Source organism: Cryptomeria japonica, chromosome 8 (assembly GCF_030272615.1).
Source record: "Cryptomeria japonica chromosome 8, Sugi_1.0, whole genome shotgun sequence".
Taxonomy (NCBI): Eukaryota; Viridiplantae; Streptophyta; class Pinopsida; order Cupressales; family Cupressaceae; genus Cryptomeria; species Cryptomeria japonica.
The window spans coordinates 182,730,479-182,751,355 of NC_081412.1; the positions used below are offsets into that span (position 1 = coordinate 182,730,479).

The 20,877-nt window shown below is 38.1% G+C and overlaps 1 protein-coding gene across 1 annotated transcript; it reads left to right on the plus strand.

The window, feature by feature from the left end:
- The first annotated feature begins 18,683 nt into the window (after positions 1-18,683).
- On the plus strand, positions 18,684-19,734 carry LOC131048432 (uncharacterized). Its single transcript, XM_057982388.2, has 2 exons — positions 18,684-19,029; positions 19,196-19,734. The coding sequence occupies exons 1-2, from the start codon at positions 18,726-18,728 to the stop codon at positions 19,255-19,257; spliced, it is 366 nt and encodes a 121-aa protein (XP_057838371.2). The 5' UTR covers positions 18,684-18,725; the 3' UTR covers positions 19,258-19,734.
- The last annotated feature ends 1,143 nt before the right edge of the window (positions 19,735-20,877 follow it).

The window sequence follows — 20,877 nt, forward strand, 5'->3', positions numbered from 1 at the left end:
ACCTTTTGATGGTTTCCTACCTGTCTTGGAGAGTCGCAAAGGCTATCTCCCTTGCCTCTTCTAGCTCCATAATCTCTGCTAATCTTACGGCCATAGGGCAGTTCTCCGCCACCTCCATGGACTTTAGTAGCTACAGGGCTGGGATCTCTAGAGACGTGGGGAAAAGTGCATCTTTCCCATATACCAGCTTATATGGGGAATTTTTTAGGATTTATTTAGGTGTTATGCGGTCTACCCATAATGTGCTTCTCAAATGATGGTGCCACTCCCTCTTATATTTAGAACCTATCCTTTTAAATAGCCTGATCAAGTTCTTGTTAGTGGAATCAGTAAGTCCATTCCCCCGAGGATAGTAATTAGAAGAGGTTTTAAGATAGATACCTCTATTGAGGGCGAATTGGGTAATTCACGAGCCGGTGAATGCGCATGCATTATCTGATATGATGGTTTTGTGAGAACTGTATCGGCATGTCAGGTCTTCTAGGAAAGCCAACACTTCACTTTCTGATGAGTTCCTCAAAGGAATGGCTTCAGACCATCTGGTGAAATAATCGATGGTGGTGAGGATCCACTTGTGTCTAGCCAAACTGGGGGGATTAATGATTCCGATGAAATCGAGACCCCACTAGGTGAAAGGCTCTTCTACTGACACGGGCGTGAGGGGTATTGCAACTCTTTTACTCTTGCCAGTATAATACTGGCACTCTTAGCATTCCCTTACCAAATTGTGCGTGTCCTTGAACATAGAAGGCTAAAAATATCTGGCTTGAGTAATTTTGATAGCAATTGTAGGTGCGAAGAAATGGCCTCCCGAGGAGCCATAGTGGAATTCATGTAGGATTTTATCCACTTGGCTCCGACCTACACAGCGAAGTAGGATTCCATCAAAATTTCTCTTGAAGAGTACTTCGTCTATCAAATGGAAACCGTTGTTTTGGAGCCTGTAAAACCTTCTCTTTTCGGGAGGGAGATTCTTGGGAAAAATCTCAGTCTTCATGAATTTCTTCCTGGCCTCAATCCAACAAGCTTGTGGAGCATCAGGTGAAAACATAACAGCCTCCTCCTTAGCCATTTCATCTTCACGAGGTTCGCATCCCTAAACTATATATTCACAAAGGCCCCTCCCGCGGACGAGCTTTGTTGGCTTGACGTCGACATCATATTTCAGGATCTTGATGATCCAATTTGCCCTTTTTTGGTGATGTCACCCTCCATAATGTATTCCCGCACCGCAGGATGAGCTACGTACACCGTAGTTTTATTACAAGCAATGAAATGCCTGAATTTCTTCAATCCTTTCACTGCACCTAAGGCATGTTTTTCAACAAAATTGTATTTGGCCTCATACTCTTTGAGGGTATTTGAATGGAAATCTATGGGATGTTCACCCCCCTTTTCAACATCTTTTTGGGTTAGGACCATGGCGATGCTATACTGGTCAAAGAAGACATACATTATGAATTCCTTTGACATATCTGGGTAGGACAACATAGGGCTGAACAAATAGCATCTTTGATTCTATCAAAGGCTCTTTTGGCTTTAGGAGTCCATTTGAAATGTATATCCTTTTTTATCATTAGGGTGATGGGTCTTATAATTCTGGTAAAGTCTGAAATGAAATGACTAACAAAGTTGACTTTACCTAAAAAAGACTGGACTCCTTTTTTGTTGACCGGAAGGGGGAGGTCTCTTATGGATTTGACTCTGTATGGGTCAATGGAAACACCTTATTTTGATACTATATGCCCAAGTAACTTGCCTTGAGGGACACCAAAGATGCACTTCTTTAGGTTCAAGGAAATCCCAAATTCAAGAAATTTTTAGAACACTAGCTCGAGATGATCAAAATGATCCTCTCGGTGTTTGGAAAATATAGTCAAGTCATCTAAGTATATCAAAATGATTATGTTAATGAGTTCTTTCAAAGTCAAATCCATGACCCTTTGAAAAGTCACTCCAGCATTTGACAACTCAAAAGGCATCTTCTAGTATGCAAACGTCCCTCATTTGGTGGTGAACATTGTCTTGTGCTGGTCTTCTGGTTTTACCACTACCTGGTTGTACCTTGAGAAACCGTCGAGCATCGAGAATATTTATGACCCCACCATCGTGCTCAGTAATTGCTCCATTGATGGCAAAGGGTAGTAGTCTTTGAGAGACGCTTGATTCATATCTCATAAATCTACATAGAGCTGGATATCTCCATTCTTTTTCCTTACGGGCACTAGATTTGATACCCATGTGCTATGTTTTATGGGGTAAAAATCCTTGATTCGATCAGCTTCTTCAACTCTCGAGCCATGAGAGACTCGATTTTTGGGTTGACTGACCTTTTCTTCTGTCGGACCGTCTTAGCTCCATCTGCAAGCTCAATGGTATGCTGGATGATGCTAGGATCGTATCCTTTTAAATCATCATAAGACCAAGCCAAGACACCTTCATATTCATCATAGTATTGGGCCAATCTCTTTCGGTCTTCAGGGGAAACACCTTGAGAACTCTCCCACTTCCTACCGACATTTCAACATAATCCCCTTTGCTAGTCGTGAGCTTCCACTTGTCATTCTTAGCATCATCATGGTCAAACAAGTTCTCTAGAGTGATCAAACCATTTGGGAGCTTGTTGGATTTTAGCTGGATGATCTGATCTCCGTAGGCTTCTTTCACCTTGGGTTGCAACTGATCTGCAAATCCTCCTAAGTTTTGGATGAATAAAGCGATCTGCTCATCACTCTCAAAAACTTGCCAGTGAGTATCATTATCAGGAATAGCCGGGTGGACGACTACATAGACTGCTTGGGGTCTGATGAGTATGTCTATGGCAGGGTCAAATCATGATCCGATTGCGACCATCTAGTCAGCAACAACATTTAAATTCTGGGGGATGCTTACAATATTGAAAGCATCAAAACTCTCTATTAGATCCCACGTTCTGGCATGGTAGGATCTCATACGGACGTGTTTGGCACTGGATATCCCCCGAACTTGATGGACAACTAGCTCAGAGTCGCCCAGGACCTTCAATTTCTTATTGCCCATCCTTTCCGCTAGGCTCAGACCTTGGATCAGTCCCTCGTACTCTGCTTCATTGTTAGAACATGCAAATTTTAACCGGAAAGGCTTTAAGATTTATTCGCCTGGGGAGGTGTGAGACAAATTCCGACTTCAGAGCCCATCCTGCATTTTGCATCGTCGAAGTACAAGGTCCACAATGCCAAAGATAACTGCTCTTCAAAAAATGGTTCTTTAGTAAGCTTTGGGATGATCTAGTTTTCATTAAAAATGCAATAGGTACCTAGGTTGGTGGTGTGGTAGTTAGAAAAGGGATCAAAATCTATGAATTCATTCAGGAAAACTTCCTGCTCGGGTGGAATTTCCCAGTCACTTCATCTTCTAAGAGCTCTACCACTTTTCTTTCCGCATTTGATATAGAAGTGTGGGTAGGCTCAAAATTAATCATGGCCTGGTCAGCTACATGCTCATCATGGAGGGGTTCTGAGAGGATTTTTATCTTGGTGCCGTGTTGGGGGCAGAGGATGAGATGGGACCAATCTAAGGACAGATAGCCTCCTATTTTAGCAATGAAGTCTTGGGAAAGACAGAGCCCGAAAATAGGAGGGATGTCAATGACCACTACTTCTTGGGACACTATAACGCTAGGACATGTGAATAAGGTCAGATGAAGGCTTTTAATAAGACCTACGGTCTAGACCCTGTTCCCGTCAAGCTGCATAATCGTCCTATTCAAAGGTTCATACTTGATGTTCAACACCTCGACGATTTACTTAGGCATGAAAGTGGTGCTAGCTCCAGAATCTATCGTGGAATTATGTAATAGTTTATCCCCAACTATAAGGGTAAGGTAAAATGGGTTTGGTTTAGGCTTATCTTCTAGTTGAACCTTAAGGGGCGGGACCTAATCAGTCAACACAACCGAAGAGTGTGACTTGCTTGCTACGGGTTGGAAACCCATTTCGTTGATCTGTGGAGATTTGGAAGTGCTCTCGCTTGCATCCTTTTCGCCATTAGACAGGGCCTCTTTTAGCTGGTTCTTTTGCTCAGAAATACTCAAGAGGTCCCATAGAGAGACATGAACTGGAGCTTTCTTTAGTTGTTCCACCATGTCTACTATTTAAGGTGTGGGAATCTTCAGCTCCTTAGGCTTATAAGGGATGAACTCTTTTCTCGGATAGGCAGAGCTGATGACCGGTCATTCAGGAGATTTGTCCACGGGCATTCCTCTCGAGATGCCGACATTCTCCTCGATGAAATGCCTTTTGGAGTGAAGGTTATAATCTGACTGCACAAAGGGGGCTCCATCCTTTGAAGTGGGTGCGTTGTTGGTGAGCACGACATCCTTGTCCTCCATCCATGAGAAAAGTGCATGATCTGGGGCGATCTTTGCTTCTTGCTGCAACAAGATTCCTTGTATTTGAGCGAAAAAAGATGCATTATCCATACCCGAAGATGTAAACACAGAATCGTTCGATGTCACACCTAGACTTCTTTGTTCTGCGACCTTCTACTGCAAGTTCCCTCTTGGGCAATTTCTCGGAGCATGAGCATTGTTACACAGAAAGCACCAGGAATTGGTATCATCCACTAGGTTATTTTGACCCACGGTCAGCTCCTTACCAGTGGTTGGATAGACAGTTTGCAATGGATTTGGGACCGGGACTATCTAACCATTCAGCTGGGAAGGTTTGTAAGTACGGTGATTTGTATGTTGGTTATGTTGGTATGGAGGTCGATTGCCTTGGAAACTTTGCTGGAAGGGAGGCTTGGTGGGTGAGACCTGGGCTCTCTTTAGATTGACAATCTCATTGGAGAAGGATCTCAGGAGGTTCTTCATATCACTGACCTCGGCAGCCAAAGAGGATGGTGGGGGAGCGGGATATGAATATATAGATTGTGGAGTAGATGTACTGGGAGCGGCTTCCTCCAAGACTTGAGGAGATATCTTAGGAAAAACTGGCATGATAAGGTGGGGAGCTAGCTTCTCGACATTGATTAGGTTGTTCTCGACATTGATTAGGTTGTTTCCGCTTGGACTGCTATGTTGAATTCTTGCAGGAGTGTATTGCCTCCTAGGGACTAGATCATCACTTATATGTTAGAATTGAAAGCTTTTAAGTAGAATACAAAAGCCATATCCGTTGGGGGGCGAGCAGACAAAGGTATCCTTTTCCAGGTCCACTGAAACCTTAGATTGAAATCAATTCGTGTTTCCTGAGGGGCCCTCTTTATTGTGATCAATTGGTGCATCAAAGACGATCTGTCAGCCTTATCGAAGAACCTCTGGAAACAACGGTCTCCCAGATGATCCCAATATCCTATAGTATTAGGGCCCAATGATCTGAACCAATCCAAAGCTCTTCCTTTGAAAGAAGCTACGAGCAATCTTAAGGCCACATTTTGTTCGATAATTCCATGGATAGTGCAAATAGTGGCTACATCTTGTAAATGCTCCCCAAGAGTTTTATGACATTCTCCAGTGAACTTGGGTATGACTTTTAGTGCGGTTGTAGGGATAGCTCCCCAGACCACAGGTGGAGTTGGGGGAATGAGAGGGCTCTCGTTATCCTAGGTCACAAAATTTATGGGGGGAATATGTGCCATTGTTGTGCGGGTGACTGCAGGGAAAGTGGGAAAGCTGTATGAGGATGAAGATGCGGCTGTATGAATGATCACCAGAGGTGGCAAGAGAAGGTGAGGATTTAAAGCTGTCTGACTCCTGGTGATAGGCCTATGACTCATAAAATAGCTCAGAATTATATTTGAACTTGAGGTCCCACCAGGCGTGCCAGAAAAAGAACTATTGACTCTAAATTTTACTTTGAAAATAAATAGCCTTATGGGAAATTCAGTGATGGGGGATCTACTGCGCAGGATTCACTGAATAACCTCCAGATTGAGAAGCCGACTCTTCCTTGGGGGGTCTGGGAAAAGGAAAAAGAAGGAAACTTAAAATAAAATGATCTATGCTATGGAGGCGATGCGCCAGAACATTTCATAAAAAGCAGATAGCATATAAAACCAAGAAACACATGGTTTTAAAGCCCATTCAACAATCTACATACCCGAACAGAACATAAATTAAAATACAATTAAGATTCCTCTAAAAAACATAAAGAAACATATATCATGCATCCACCAGATAACAAGTATGGAACATAGTTTAATAGATAGAGTATTAGATAGATATCTCTAAAGTCATCAAGAATATAGGAAAGCGCACATAAAAGCCTATTCAAGCATCCAAAAGAGGTAATCACAAAGGCCGCACACACAATCTTGATTGACCTTCCTCTTGAGAAACTATAACAGCTCAAATTATCTAAGATCCTTGATTGTTTTTCTTAAAAGTTCTGAACCCCTACAATAGGGGAAAAAAGCATAAATAGAGCTCGTGGCTTTGTTAACAGCTCCAAAATACGCCAAACATGCATAACCGCCCCTGAACGGAAAAACCAAGTCGTGTCATTTCACGAGGTCACACTGAGCAAAATGGCCCTGAGGCTCTGGTTCTTACCTGCGATGATCTTCATACTGGCCCGAATAGAAAATATTTTGCTAACCACAGAAGAAAACGCGGCAAGCGGGGAGACCTCTTATGAAAAACCTCTTCAAATAGAAATGCATCCACCAGCATGAAGGTGCTAGGTGTCCCTTTCCCATTTGTGCTGCAAGGTGGGCCTCAAAAAAAGGGCCCAGTCAGCAAAACCTCTCCATTTGTCATCATCGTGCTACTCCAATCCTCAAACGCAAAACATGGATCGTTGGGGGCAACACCGAGCTGATAATTGTCCTGTACACCATGTACTGCTAGAAAGTTGAAAGGGAAAAAGAAGATACTCCAGCCAAAAACTTGCCCTAGGGATTTTAATGTGAACAGGTCCCCCATCACTGAATTTCCCATAAGGTTGTTCACATTTAAGGTAAAATTTAGAGTCAACATTATTCACGGAGAATCTTGCATCTATCTTGAGCCTAATACACCTCTCGGCGTAATTAAAATGATTCTAACTTGTTACAATACTAAATATTCAATTTTTTTTAATTTAAGTTATTTGATTTATTTTCATTGAAGTTATTTAATTTCATTTTTATTTATTTATTTTAATCATATAATATGATGGGTGACATACAATATGACGAGTGTCAATTTTAATCATAAGGGGTTTTTTTTATCATGGATATCTATCAATCCATTATGTTTTAATATTTACATCAACAATAAATAAAATTCAACTTAACTTTAATATTAAACTAAAATAAACCCTACTTGATTAAATCATATTGAATCCTAACACAAATTTAATGCTAACTTTAAACCAAATTGAAATGTAACTAGAATTGAACTCTAATCATATAGCAAATTAAACTGAAACCTTATACCAAATTGAATACAAACCTTTAATAAATTGAGCCCTAACCCTAACATTCATCTCTTTATCTCTTTCCCTATTCTCTATCTCATTTACTCCATCTCTTCTACTTTCTCTTTCATAGACTCCTCTCCTATTCAATCTCTCTACCTCTCTCTTTATCTCCCTCTCCCTCATGTCTCTATCTCTCTCCTTATCCTTCTTCTCTCTCTCTCTCTCTCTCTCTCTCTCTCTCTCTCTCTCTCTCTGTCTGTCTGTCTGTCTCTCTCTCTCTCACACACACACACACACATCTCTTAGTCCCTTGCTCACTCACTATCCCTCCTATCTATCTATTTATCTATCCCTCTCTCCCTTTCTCTTCTCATTTGAGCACATTTATCTTTTTCTCTTCTCATATATCTACATCTCTCCCTCTTTCTCTATCCCTCTCCTTATCTCCCCAATCCCCCCCCCCTCTCTCTCTCTCTCTCTCTCTATTTGTTTCTAGATCTTCATCTTTTACTACATATCTTCATCTTCGCCTCTATCTTCCTCTCTCCCTCTTTATCTCTATGCATCTCTCTCTCTCTCTCTCTCTCTCTCTCTCTCTCTCTCTCTCTCTCTCTCTCTCTCTCTCTCTCTCTCTCTACATCTCTTCCTTCTCTTCCTATAGTAAACACAACATGAGCCTATTGATAATGGAGCTTGATTATCTTTCTCATTCATAAATTTTGTTTCAGTTGTGTTTAGATACCTATAAGTGGATGCATAAATGATCTGAAGCAATCACTTCTTCATTGATATCCTTGTTACACAAACAACACCATTTTCTAAATGACCTACTTGTGATGCTAAAAATGTGGTAAACAGAAAGGCATAAACATATAATGAGACAATAAAACATAATGGAAAGCTTAATTAAAAACTAAATTAAAGATGCAAACCATAAGCCTTCCTTGAAATGTCCCATTTTCCTCTATTCTTGAGGACCTTGAAGGTGTTGGATTGATTGGTTCTCAGTGGAGCAATGACCTCCAAAGTGGCAACTCAAGAGTTGAGTAGCTACTTGATCATGATTGATTATGCAAATGATATGAAATGCATGATCTAAGATACTAGATTAGCACACTATGATTAATCCAAAATGCTAATTACTAGATAATTGAAATGCAAATTGCCTATAGTAATGATGCTAAAAATATAAATGCAAGGGATCCTTATTGCTTTAAAATGGGGGATATTTATAGAAATTCCAAGGCTAAAGCTGAAGTGGCAGGAATCGATGGTCTCGATCTGATCTGAAGATATCAAGGGCCAAGATTGAGGAAGTTGGAAAAGAGGTTGGAGGAAGGGACACTTGTCATCTCTGTGGTAACAAGTGTCAAAGAGCCTAGCTCATGAGAGGGAAAGTGTCCAAGGGAGGAGACATGTGGCAAAAGTGCCATGTGTCTCAAGGGGAGAATATCCACACCATAGGAGGTTAGGATAAGGAGGTTAGGATGTGTAAGATAGGATAGGGTTAATTAAACCCATGGTTAGGTGGTTAAAAGTTAGGAGCCATGTGCTCATTTGAATTTAGAAATTCAAATAGTTTGGAAAATGATAATTAATCTCAACAAACTTGAGTTCGTTAATCTTAATTAGGAATTAGAAGAATTGATTAAAATGAGGGGAATTAATTAATTTAAAATTAATTAATCAAAGGGGGATATGAAATGAACTATGTAAATAAATCATGTAGATTTATTTACTAGTAGATGAATAGAGAAATTAATCAAATTGCTTGTGAATTCAATTAATTGGGAAGGGGGATTAATCAAATAACTGTGTATTTAATTAACTATCTTCAGACCATTTTTAGGTGTATACATTTTGCCCCTCTTTGAAGCGACGCGTTGGTTCAAAGAAAACTCGATTGATGATGTTGCTGATATAGATTTTGATAGGATGCAAATTTGATCTTGATTTCGATATGATACTGATTCGATTTTGAGATGATAAATCTCGATATGATGCGGTTTCGATTTTTGAGATGATAAATCTCGATATGATGCCCCATACGCTGACTGATAAATATCGATGTGAGGATGCCCCCTCCGGAGATGAATCCGATAATTTTTTCAATGTTTTTGAATTTTTCGTGATTTTTTTATTTTTAATGATTTTTTCGATTTTTATATATTTTTAGAGTTGATTCGATTCATTTCCCGATAAGAAATTTGAAAATGCCGCTTGCCAAGTTGATTAAAATTAGTGGAATAAAAATCCCACTTAAATGTCCCATTGTGCATTTAAAAAGGTGAATTCCTTTTACCACTCTTCATTTGTGCACTTCAGTTGTTTGAAAAATTTGCTCTAGAGGAAGGAATGGTGATCTCGTACCACCAACATAAGTTCGAGTGAGTTCGGCAACACGAGCATCCTCCGACCTACTATCCACCGATACGTACTTCAAGAAAACCCAGCTTTGTCAGTTTTTCGTTGATTTTTGAAAAATTAAGCTATTAGTAGAAAAAAATATTTTTTAGCATTTTCGCCATGTGGGTTTGTAAAAAAAATACATTTTTGACATGGGTTTTTCGGATTATAAAATGGGTTTTTAGGATTTTTTTTATTTTCAAATTTTTTTTTGAAACTCGCACCCCAAAACAAAAATTTTATGCATTTATCATGTTAAGTTTTTGAAAAAAAAAATTCAATTTTCAAAAAAACAAAATTGCCATTTTGGGAGTGGTGGCGCCATGGAGGCGCCACCACGAGCACCGTAGGCGGCACCACCGCGGATGCCGCAGGCGGCGCCATCGGTGCCACCGTAGGTGCCGCGAGTGGCACCGCTGGGGCCACCGTCAGGGCCCGGGGTCTGAATTTTATTTTTTTTGGTGAGTTTTTCTTGATTTGTCGGTTATTTTTGCATTTTTCTTTTTTCGATTTTTCAATTGATTTTTGTTTTTTTTCGATTTTCGACAATGTTGGCTTGATTTTTCGATTTTTGAGAAAATGATTTGAATTTTCGATTTTTGAGAAAATGATTTGATTTTCCGATTTTTGAGAAAATGATTTGATTTTTTCGATTTTTGTCCTTTATTGAATTTTTCAATTATTGATGAATTCATTTGATTTTTGATGACTTGATCATTTAAGTTTTTTGATTGTGATTGAATTTTTGATGAATTTGGATGATCTGATCGACTTTCGGATGATTGATGTTTTGATGATTTCGATAAAAAATTTGGTGTTTATCTGATCTCCAACTGTCACGATGTTTGATAAAGAGGCTGGATTGTTGTCGATTCAATTTGATTTTTGATAGGGTAAGATTTGATTAGCTATCTAATTGATAAAATTAGACACTCCTGATTGATGAAATTTGATGATCAGTTCTGATTATCTCAATGTACATGCGAGATGAAATAGGATTCATAATGACCTCATGATAGATGAGCGTCATTGATAGGGGCCCAACGAGATTTGATAAAAATCTCAATTGAGAAAGATAGACTAATAGATAGATTTGTCGTGCCTGTGAAGTGTGGTACCTGCAGCTGCAACACAAACACTCAATAGATCATTACAAGCATGGTTAGCAAATTAAAGGCAAATGAAAGGTGAACCATGACAAAGCAACCTATCACCTCCTAAGAGATGTGAGTATAAATTTGCTCTCGGATCTGGATAAGCAATCTCAGTGACTTGACTACACCTAGACGGAGGATTTGAAATGATAATGATATGCGAACTAGATGAGATTAATTATGCTAGATTGATCCAAGAGTCTAATTAAGCTAATGATATGCATGATTAAGCAATGATGATGATGCAATTATGCTAGAAAAGAGATTGATTAAGCTACATGATTCAACAATTATGCTAGAAAATGATCAAATTAAACTAGATCTAAGATGCAATTGCCTATAGTAACAATGCTCAAATGATCGGCTAGAATGGATATGCCTATAGTAACAATGTCTAAATTGATAATGAGATGGGATCCTTTATGCTCCAAAATGGGGGATATTTATAGGATTTCCAAGGCCAGGGGTGAGGTGCCAGGAATCAACGGTCAAGATTGAGTCTGAAGATATCAAGGGTGAAATTGGAGGAGGTTGGAGAAGAGGTTGGAGGAAGGAATACTTGTCATCTCTGTGGTGACAAGTGTCAAGGAGCATTGCTCATAAAAGGGCAAGTGTCCAAGAGAGGAGACATGTGGCCAAAGTGCCATGTGTCTCAAGGGGAGAATATCCACACCATAGGAGGTTAGTATAAGGAGGTTAGGATGTGCAAGATAGGATAGGGTTAGTTAAACCCAAGGTTAGGTGAAATGGGTTAGGTTAGAGGGATGGTTAGGTTAGGTGGTTAGAAGTTAGGAGGCATGTGGGTAATTTGAATTTAAAAATTCAAATAATAAGAAAAGATTAATTAATTTTCAACAACTCATAAATTGATTTGTTTTAATTAATTAGGGGATTAGAAGAATTGATTGAATGGGGGGAGGATTGATTAATCAAAGGGGACTATTGAAATGAACCTATTAAATAAATCCTTAGATTTATTAAAAAGTAGATGAAAGGGAGAATTTAATCAAATTGCTAATAAATTCAATTAAATTAGGAAGGGGGATTAATTAAATAATTGCCTATTTAATTAATTATCTTCAGACCATTCTTAGGTGTATACATTTTGCCCCTCTTTGAAGCGAGGTGTGATGACGCGTTGATTCAAAGAATAATCTCATTTTGATGATGATATTGGTTCAATAGGATGCCCCAGACATTGATTGATAAATTGCAGTACAATGATGCCCCCTCGGGAGATCAATTGAGATAATTGACTTTTAGAGTGTGTGAATTTTTGCAAAATTGATATCCTGATTAAAAATGATTTGATTTCTGCAACATTGATTGATGAAAGTGCGAGTTCTTTGATGATGTGATTCTTGATGATTGATAGAGATTGATTGATTAGATTGATAAGATCGAGATTAAGTCTGGTTTCAGGAATGACACCTCTTGTATAAGACAAAGATGATCAAAGCGTCTGGTTTCAGGAACGATATATCATGTATAAGACTTTATCAGAACGTCTGGTTCCAGGAAAGATACATCCTGTATAAGACATGATAGAATAGATTTAGATGTGATCGATTGATAGAATTGATAAGGTTGATTGGGTAAAGAACTGACAGTTTGTTGACATCAGGTTGCAAGAAGATTCAGATATGTTGATGTTGGTTTTGCTGAGGGGGTAACATAAAATTTGTGTTGGGTCGACAATATTTGGAGAGAGATGAGTCATCAGCCTGATTGTGTATACACTTATGATGATACCTTGATGATTCCTGCGATAGATTTAACCTTGGATAAGATGAGCTTGCGGGAACCCATACAAGAATTAAATGCAAGCTAAATGCAAATGAAATGCAAAGCTACAACCGGACCAGTCATTGGGTTATTGTGTTGTGTCATCATTGAGCTTTTTAAAATATGGGAAGTGAGAATGACATCAATGGTATAATTAAACCATGATGACCTGAGCACTACTTTCTTGGATTTTGACATTGCAAGTTAGCACAAGCATCGAGGTATAATTGAACCAAGATGTCCTGAGTGTTGCTTGCGTAAAACAGAGTATTAACCATTTCTATACGCAAATCGGAAATGTCTTCGATGATACTCCGATGATCATGTCCTAAGACAAATTTGCACATATTAATGATTAATTTATAGACAACAAACAAGAAAAATATTATGTTCCTTCCTTGTTCCTCTAGTAAGAGACATCCTGGAGTCACTCAGAAATCATGATAGCAAAAATCAAGATAGAAAAGTTGAACAATCATGTTAAAATCATTATCCAAAAGATATCATCCATTGAAAAGTGTGTGATGTGCTTAGACTGACATGTGATAGTTTGATGGTTGACAATTTGATCTTGTGTTCAACGTTGGATGTGCCTCAGTTTTTGCTTGACAAGAGTTGCCTCACTATTGTTCTACCTGTTTGATTAAGCTCAAAATGATCGATAATTTTGCCTCCAGCTAGGTGTATGATTTTGCCTCGAGCCTAGAAACAAAGTCATTATGACATACCCAATGATCCAAACCATGGTGAGAAATCACATGCGATGTCTGTGTATGTACAAAAGCTTTATGATGGATATGAACAACGCTCACGGAAAAAAAAATGACTGCAAGTGGAAGGATGCATGAACTAATAGATGGAAGAGCTAGCGGATAGATGGCGCCTATTTGCCACGTTTTCACCATTTGTTTTTATTGCACTTTTTCTCATATTTGATTTTTTTTTTTAAATTTGTTTGTTTTTCACTGTTTTTGCATTTTCTGTTTTTTCACTGTTTTTGTATTTTCTGCTTTTTCACTGTTTTTGGATTTTTTGCTTTTTCACTGTTTTTAGATTTTCTGCTTTTTAGACATAAAACTTCTTCAGATGCATGCTATTGATGGGTTCCTCGAGCTGATCCTTGTTCTGTGTTGATAGCTGGTATGCTCCTGACCCAAATACTGTTGTGACCACAAACAAACCTAACCAGTTTGGTTCAAACTTTCCTTTCTTTTCTTGATCTGTCTGGTTGCATGGATTTTCTTTTAGTACTATTTTTCCAACTTGAAATGTTCTCAGTTTGACCTTATGATTATAACTGTGACACATTATTTGCTGATATACCTTTAAATGATCAAAGGCATGTTGTCTTCGTTCATGAATTAATTCTAACTCCTACAATCTAGATACTCATTGTTCTTCATCTAGGATAAGGCCTTTTAATGATACTCGTAGAGAAGGTATCTCTACTTCTATTGGCAGTATTGCTTTTGATCCATAGACAAGAGAGAAAGGTGTGGCACTTGTTGGTGTGTGGATACTAGTACGGTAGGCCCATAGAGCAGGGCTCAATTGAATATGCCAATCTCTTCCAGCATCATTCACGATCTTTTTGAGGATTTTCATAATGGTTTTGTTTGATGCCTCTACTCGCCCATTCCCTTGTGGATAGAAATTCAAATAATTTGGAAAATGATAATTAATCTCAACAAACTCGAGTTTGTTAATCTTAATTAGGAATTAGAAGAATTGATTAAAATGAGGAGAATTAATTAATTTAGAATTAATTAATCAAAGGGGGATATGAAATGAACTATGTTAATAAATCATGTAGATTTATTTACTAGTAGATGAATAGAGAAATTAATCAAATTGCTTGTGAATTCAATTAATTGGGAAGGGGGGTTAATCAAATAATTGTATATTTAATTAACTATCTTCAGACCATTTTTAGGTGTATACACTACTAACTGAGCTCATGAACTAGACAAATTTATACAAAAAAAGATCAAACTTTTTCCCTAATTGACATTCCACCCTCTTCAGCATACCCATTGCACACCAAAGTGCAACTGCTAGTTAATATATTCAATGTTATAAGAAAAATAAGTTTGTTTATAAAAAATATTTATTTATTTAAACTAAATGTTTTTAACATAGACATATACTTTGTTCCATTTAATTGTTTTTTAAATAAAAGAAAAAAGAAAATAAGGTCACCGTGGGGAAACCATTATTGGCATATTGACATTATTGGATTTAACACAACATGAGGGCACTACTACCTGGTCTCAGGAGCGACTCCCGAAACTTTTACTATTCCCACCCTGCAGGAGGGGTGCCAGTGACCCATAGGTTTGCTTGCACGGTATACCTTGAAGAACCGCCTCACTACCAATAGAAGGCACACAATAATTGAAAAAAAAAGAAAGAAAAATCCAACACATATAAAATGAGGGAAAAGTAGATTTTTTCAAAACCATCTATTAAAGCAGGTAAAATTAGAAAGCGCGGTCCTTATTAAAATACATCGGTTGTAGTTAATCTGACTCCAAAAATGTAGGATGAGGGTAAGTCGAAAATTAACTAGTTGTTTCTTTTATTTTTGACTGTGTATAACACAAAGGTTTAGATCTAGATTGGTGTGGAACATTTACTCTCAACCTACTGAGCTATGGTTTAGGATCTTAAAAGAAAAATATTTGGACTCCACAAAATTGGTGTGGAACATTTACTGTCAACCCACTCAGCTATGGTTTAGGATCTTAAAAGAAAAATATTTGGACTTTGCAGAAGATTGTAGGATTTTTACTATTTGTAGTCCCCCTTTTGGATCAACAATTTGGAACTTTGTTATTTCCTGCCAAAAGGTTATAGTTGAACATATTTATTGGCAGGTTGGCAATGATTTGAAAGCGAAATTTTGGGATGATTCCTGGAATGGCCTCTCGACTATAAAAGAAAATGGTGAATTACAAGACTTAAGTCTTTGGTTCCTTCAACACTGGGGTGAAAAAGTTAGTGACTACTTGGCTTTCCGAGAGGATGCTCTTGGAGGTGAATGGGTATGGAAATCTCTTCAAAATACTGAAATCTAAGATCGGCAAAGAGAATTAATGCAGGAGATTTTTAATTCAAGGAAGATTTAGAGGGTGAATAAGGATGATAAAGTGGTGTGGTGTGGAGCTGTCAATGGTAAATACTCAATCAAATTGGGGTATCAATTGTTGGAGGTAGGAGAAAGGGGAGATGAATGGTCACTTAGTTTGTGTTGAGGAAAAAATTGTTTACCTAAAGCAGGAACCTTTGTTTGGTTGGCGATTAGAGGCCGCATTCTTACAGGGGAGAGAAGAAAAGATTGGGTTTTTGTGGACTAACCAAGTGTGTTATGTGTGATGAGGCGAAGGAGACGATTGATCATTTACTTCTACACTGCAGGCTAGCATCCTTATGTTGGGAGATGTTGATAAGGTCCTTGGGGTGGTAGGGTCCAATGCCGAAAACTTTAAAGAAAGTTTTTGAAAGCTAAATCGACTTCCTCATGCATTTGGAAGGTCTGCCCTTCTATAATTATATGGGAAATTTGGAAAGAAATAAACAAACAAATTTACTTAGATAAGGAGGAATGAATAGAAAGATTGAAGTGGACAATAAATAATACTATAGAGGAGGTAGTTGGGGCGGCAACCTCCCAATTTTTTAATCTAGGGGTTCCCTTCTCTTTGGAAGACAAACAAATACATCCCCTTTGGCTTGGTATTTAGCTTAGGTTCGTTAAGGGGGCTGGTATTCGTCTTATGACTGTTAAGGGACCTTGCTGGATTAATTCATGTTTAAAAGAACGAATTGGCGAGGATTGGAACAACCTTTGGAAGGATGGTGGAAAATAAATTTTGATGGAGCTTATAAGGGGAATCCTTGACCATCAGACACTGACTTCATTGTTCGTGATTCAAAAGGGGATGTCTTTGCATTGGGAGCAAAGAAATTAGATTTTGGAACAAACAATGTTGTAGAAGCATTGGCAACATTAACAACTGTTAGAATCGGTAAGAAGTTGAGGGCTACAAAATACACTTGGAAGGTGACTCCCTCATAATTATTCAGGCAATCATGAAGGGGAGAATTGATGCATGGCAACTCCAAAATTTAATTGCTAAAATATTACAAGAATTATCTTCCTTTGAAGATTTTCGAATTAGTCATGTTAGGATATCAGGGAATACGAAGGTTGAGACCCTATAAAAATGAGGTTGGTGAATTAAGGTTGGAAGACTTTAGGCAACTTTCCTTAGAAGAGATTCAAGAGTGAATTGATGGTTGGTCGAAGCTTTTAATAAACATCCTTACTGCCTGGACACAATAAATGTAATGTCCGGTGAAGTGATGTGAAGTTTGGCGGCAAGGTAATGAGGACATGCAACTTTAATTCTAATTGTGCTTGTCCTCTTCTCGCGAATTTGACAACTAGTTTCATGTTGGTGAAGCTTCGAGTTTGTGGTGCAGAATTGTGGTACTATTTCTATTGTAAATCCATGGAGGCAAATTTTACCCTGAAGACAAGCAGACAATTATGCCCTTTTTCAGCAAGGTTTCTGAAAGAAGGTTGAGGAGAATGTTCCTCTCCAATGATAAAAGACTGGTAAAATGTGTGCAACTAGTTCGGGGCAAGGCTTTCGGCTTGGTGAGGCATATGTATAGAACAAACATGGACATCTACTCCTTAATCATGGCTTGGGGGTTGGACATGGGTGAGTTGGAGGGCATGGTGAAGCGGGTTATGGAGACAATTGTCCATAGAGATTACTTGGATGGCTTGGATTCTTTCCTCGAATGGGCTATTACAGGTGAAGGCTTCGATATCCGAGAAGGTGTGGAAGGCATAAAGAAGGGTCGTGGTGGGGATTTAATTCTTTTCGTTTGATGGTAGAAGGGATTATGCAAAGTGCATCGCAGAGCTGAAGCCAAATACGACTGGGAGGCTCTGAAAGTCTTTGTGCAAATAATAAACTTGGATGTGGTGATTGAATTGGCGAAGGCATAAGCGGAAGGTGCAAGGCATAGGGTGCTTCAACCAAGGAAAAGGAAGGCAACACACGTACAAGTGGCTAGTGCAGATTCGGGATCTTCTCATGGAGACAGATAAAATCTTTCTTATGCTGTGTTTACAATACCCTTTGTTGTTTGTTACTCTTTCGAGGGGCTTATCTCTGTTTTGAACCTTAATGCATTAAATGAACAGAGTAGGTGGATGGTGGTAGTTTTAATTTATGTGAAAATTGTAAATTGTATGTGAGTGATGTTTTGAAAAAGCTTGACAATGATGGATGGAGGGGCAATTTTAGCTGGATGCTATTTTGATTCATTTGACATTGTTTTTTTGGTGCTTTATGGATATAAGTGGTTATATTTTTGGAAGTTCTCTTTGAATTGTGATGTGAATCCTTTCGAGATTGAATAAAATGATATATTATTATCGAGCCAATAAAATATTTTATTTAAATTCAAATTTTGCTTTAAAATAAGTTTTACAATATTACTAATAAAAAATATAATATAATTTTCTTTTAAATAATTGAAAAAAAAAATAATAATAATTTGTGAATGGAAAATTTATTTATAAATTTATAAATTATATCTATATTATTGATATTATTTTATTTAAATTCAAATTTAGCTTTAAAATTAGTTTAACAATACTACTAATCAAAATATAATTAAAAATATTAAAAAATAATTGAAAAAAAAACATATTATAAGTTTTAAATGAAATATTTATATAAAAATTTATAAATTAGATTTTATAATTTTATTTAACAAATGCAAGTCACACTTAAATGAGTTTCTTTTTTATTAATGAAGAATCTTACACGTTCTTAACCCTAATACATCTCTCCACATAATTATAGGACTAATTCTAACTTGTTACAATATGAAATATGCAATTTATTTTAATTTAAGTAATCTTATTTATTTATTTAAAGGGTTTTGACAGTGACCTTCTTTGTCCTCCTCTCCAATGGATACCAGTAAGAGTGAACTTCTTTGCCCCCGCCATAAGCATAAGCTTGTTTGGCTTCCTAGCGGACACCGTTACTACTGCAGGGGATGCAAAGACCAGGGATTGAATGGGAGATATCTATGTCGTCATCCAGATTGCGCCGATTCCGATTCCGATTTCGATTTCGATTTCGTGCTGCATCGAGAGTGTGCCCAACTACCTGATGTGTACCAGAAGCCAAATTTAGCTGCTGAGGAGTTATATTTCCACTCTCAGACAAGATTCCGGAACAATTGCAGCGCTTGCAAGAAGCCCATCAGAGGTTGGTTCTTACATCGTCCTCGTTGGCGTAGATCCCCTTTTATGCTGAAACCTAGTCTGAAATTCCATCCCCTGTGCCTCACCCTTCCCAAGGAATTAATGTTTACCAAGCATACGGATCATCTTCTAAAACTTGTTAGGTTTAACGATAAGAGCTATATTTGCAGCTTCTGCGCCGAAAGATGTCAGGGTTGGCGATATGAATGCACACTGTGCCGCTATACCCTAGATTTGACCTGTGCAAAATTGGATACGCAGGGCCTTCTAATCCATCGTAAACCCCCAGCTACTTTACAAGGAGGAAATCGGATTGATAATTCAAACCGGACAGGTAATATTGTTGAAGGATTTGCATCAGGCTTTGTCGGTGCTGTGATTGCAGAAATTTTAAGCGATGCTGTTTTTTGATTTAGTAAATCCTGTCCTCCGCAGGTTACTCGCTGTAATGTTTTCAGCTGGACCTGTTTTTAATAGATGTATATTTGAAAGATTTAGTAATCCTTACCTGGACCTATTTTGCAGTTATAATAAGTGTTTGCTCGAAACATTTAGTAATCCCTACCTGCTGCTTCAGTTATAATGCATGTATGCTCGAAATATTTAGTAATCCCTACCGGCTTCAGGGTAGTCGGTATGATGTTTACAACTGGACATAATTTTACCTTGAAAACTTTGTTAAAGAAAAAATAAATTCGGTTTTCTTTGATTTCTGTTTTGCAATGCAAATTAGTTTTATATCCTTTTGGACTGCATTTTTAATCTTTAATCTATTTGCTTATTTTCACCATTAAGATATCTCTGTGCTTGACAGTGGTTTTATATCGTTTTGGACTGCCTTTTTAATCTTTATTCACTGTGGACTTGGACTGGAACTTTCTACTCTGTATTTCTGACAGTGATTTCTGTACATTGCTGTTCTACCAATGGGCTATCACATGAAGCCCTCATCTTAGACTGCTCTCTTAATGTCTGCTTCATGATTTTGTCAGAACTTTGTTAGTGATTTTGGCAAGTAATTCGCTGCTATGATCATTCATGTGCTTGCTGTCCCCTATGACTGCATTATGCTCTTATAGACTATCTTTGATCTTTGGGATTGTTTCCTAGATGGTGAAAACATAAGGAATTATCCTTGTGACTGCTTCTATTCACTGTTTAGACTGTTCATGACTGGCTTCTTTCAGTGTCACAGTCTGTTATAAAATGTTGTTCACTATCATCCATAGACTGTTTATTTGATGTAGTGGGAAGTGGGAACCATTCCCTCCTGGTTTTAAACACTCAATCACAAAACACAACAACCATATGCAGAGATTCTCTTCTGCCAGATTCAAATTTACACAATCAAAATGAAGATTGCACATAAAAGCATTAATTTCTCAAAACTAATATATCAGCAGATCCAATTACGATGCATGGCCTTCCTGTGGCACACAAAATTGGGTTTACATGCAACCTAAATCTTCTATATTCATCCTACACACTCGTCTATGCCTCGCTCCTGTTGTTATATGCACTCCAAAATTCACTAACAAATGCTTCTTACCTGCGCAATCAGTCCTTTCTCTGTTTTGGATCTTCTCCACACAACGATCTCAATGCAGCTCCCCTTTGCCTGGACTGCTACCAATCTCTGCCCACTCTCCCCTATTTGGGCCTATGCCTTTCCTCTATGCAGCTCTACCCTTGTTCATTCCCCACGAACCATTCTTTCCTTCCACTCTCCCCTTCATGTCTCCCACGAAGACTCTTATTTCTCCTTTCCACCCTACGTAGCTTATTCCCTCTCTTTATTAACCACTCCTCTGTTGTTTTATTTTTTCCCTTTATTGATGCATGTCTCCCTCAT

Excerpts from the sequence above, each read along its gene's own strand:
- LOC131048432 (XM_057982388.2), top strand. The coding sequence starts at position 18,726 with ATGGATACCAGTAAGAGTGAACTTCTTTGCCCCCGCCATAAGCATAAG. Across the intron at positions 19,030-19,195 it reads TTGCAAGAAGCCCATCAGAG|CTTCTGCGCCGAAAGATGTC; the intron begins GTTGGTTCTTAC and ends CTATATTTGCAG.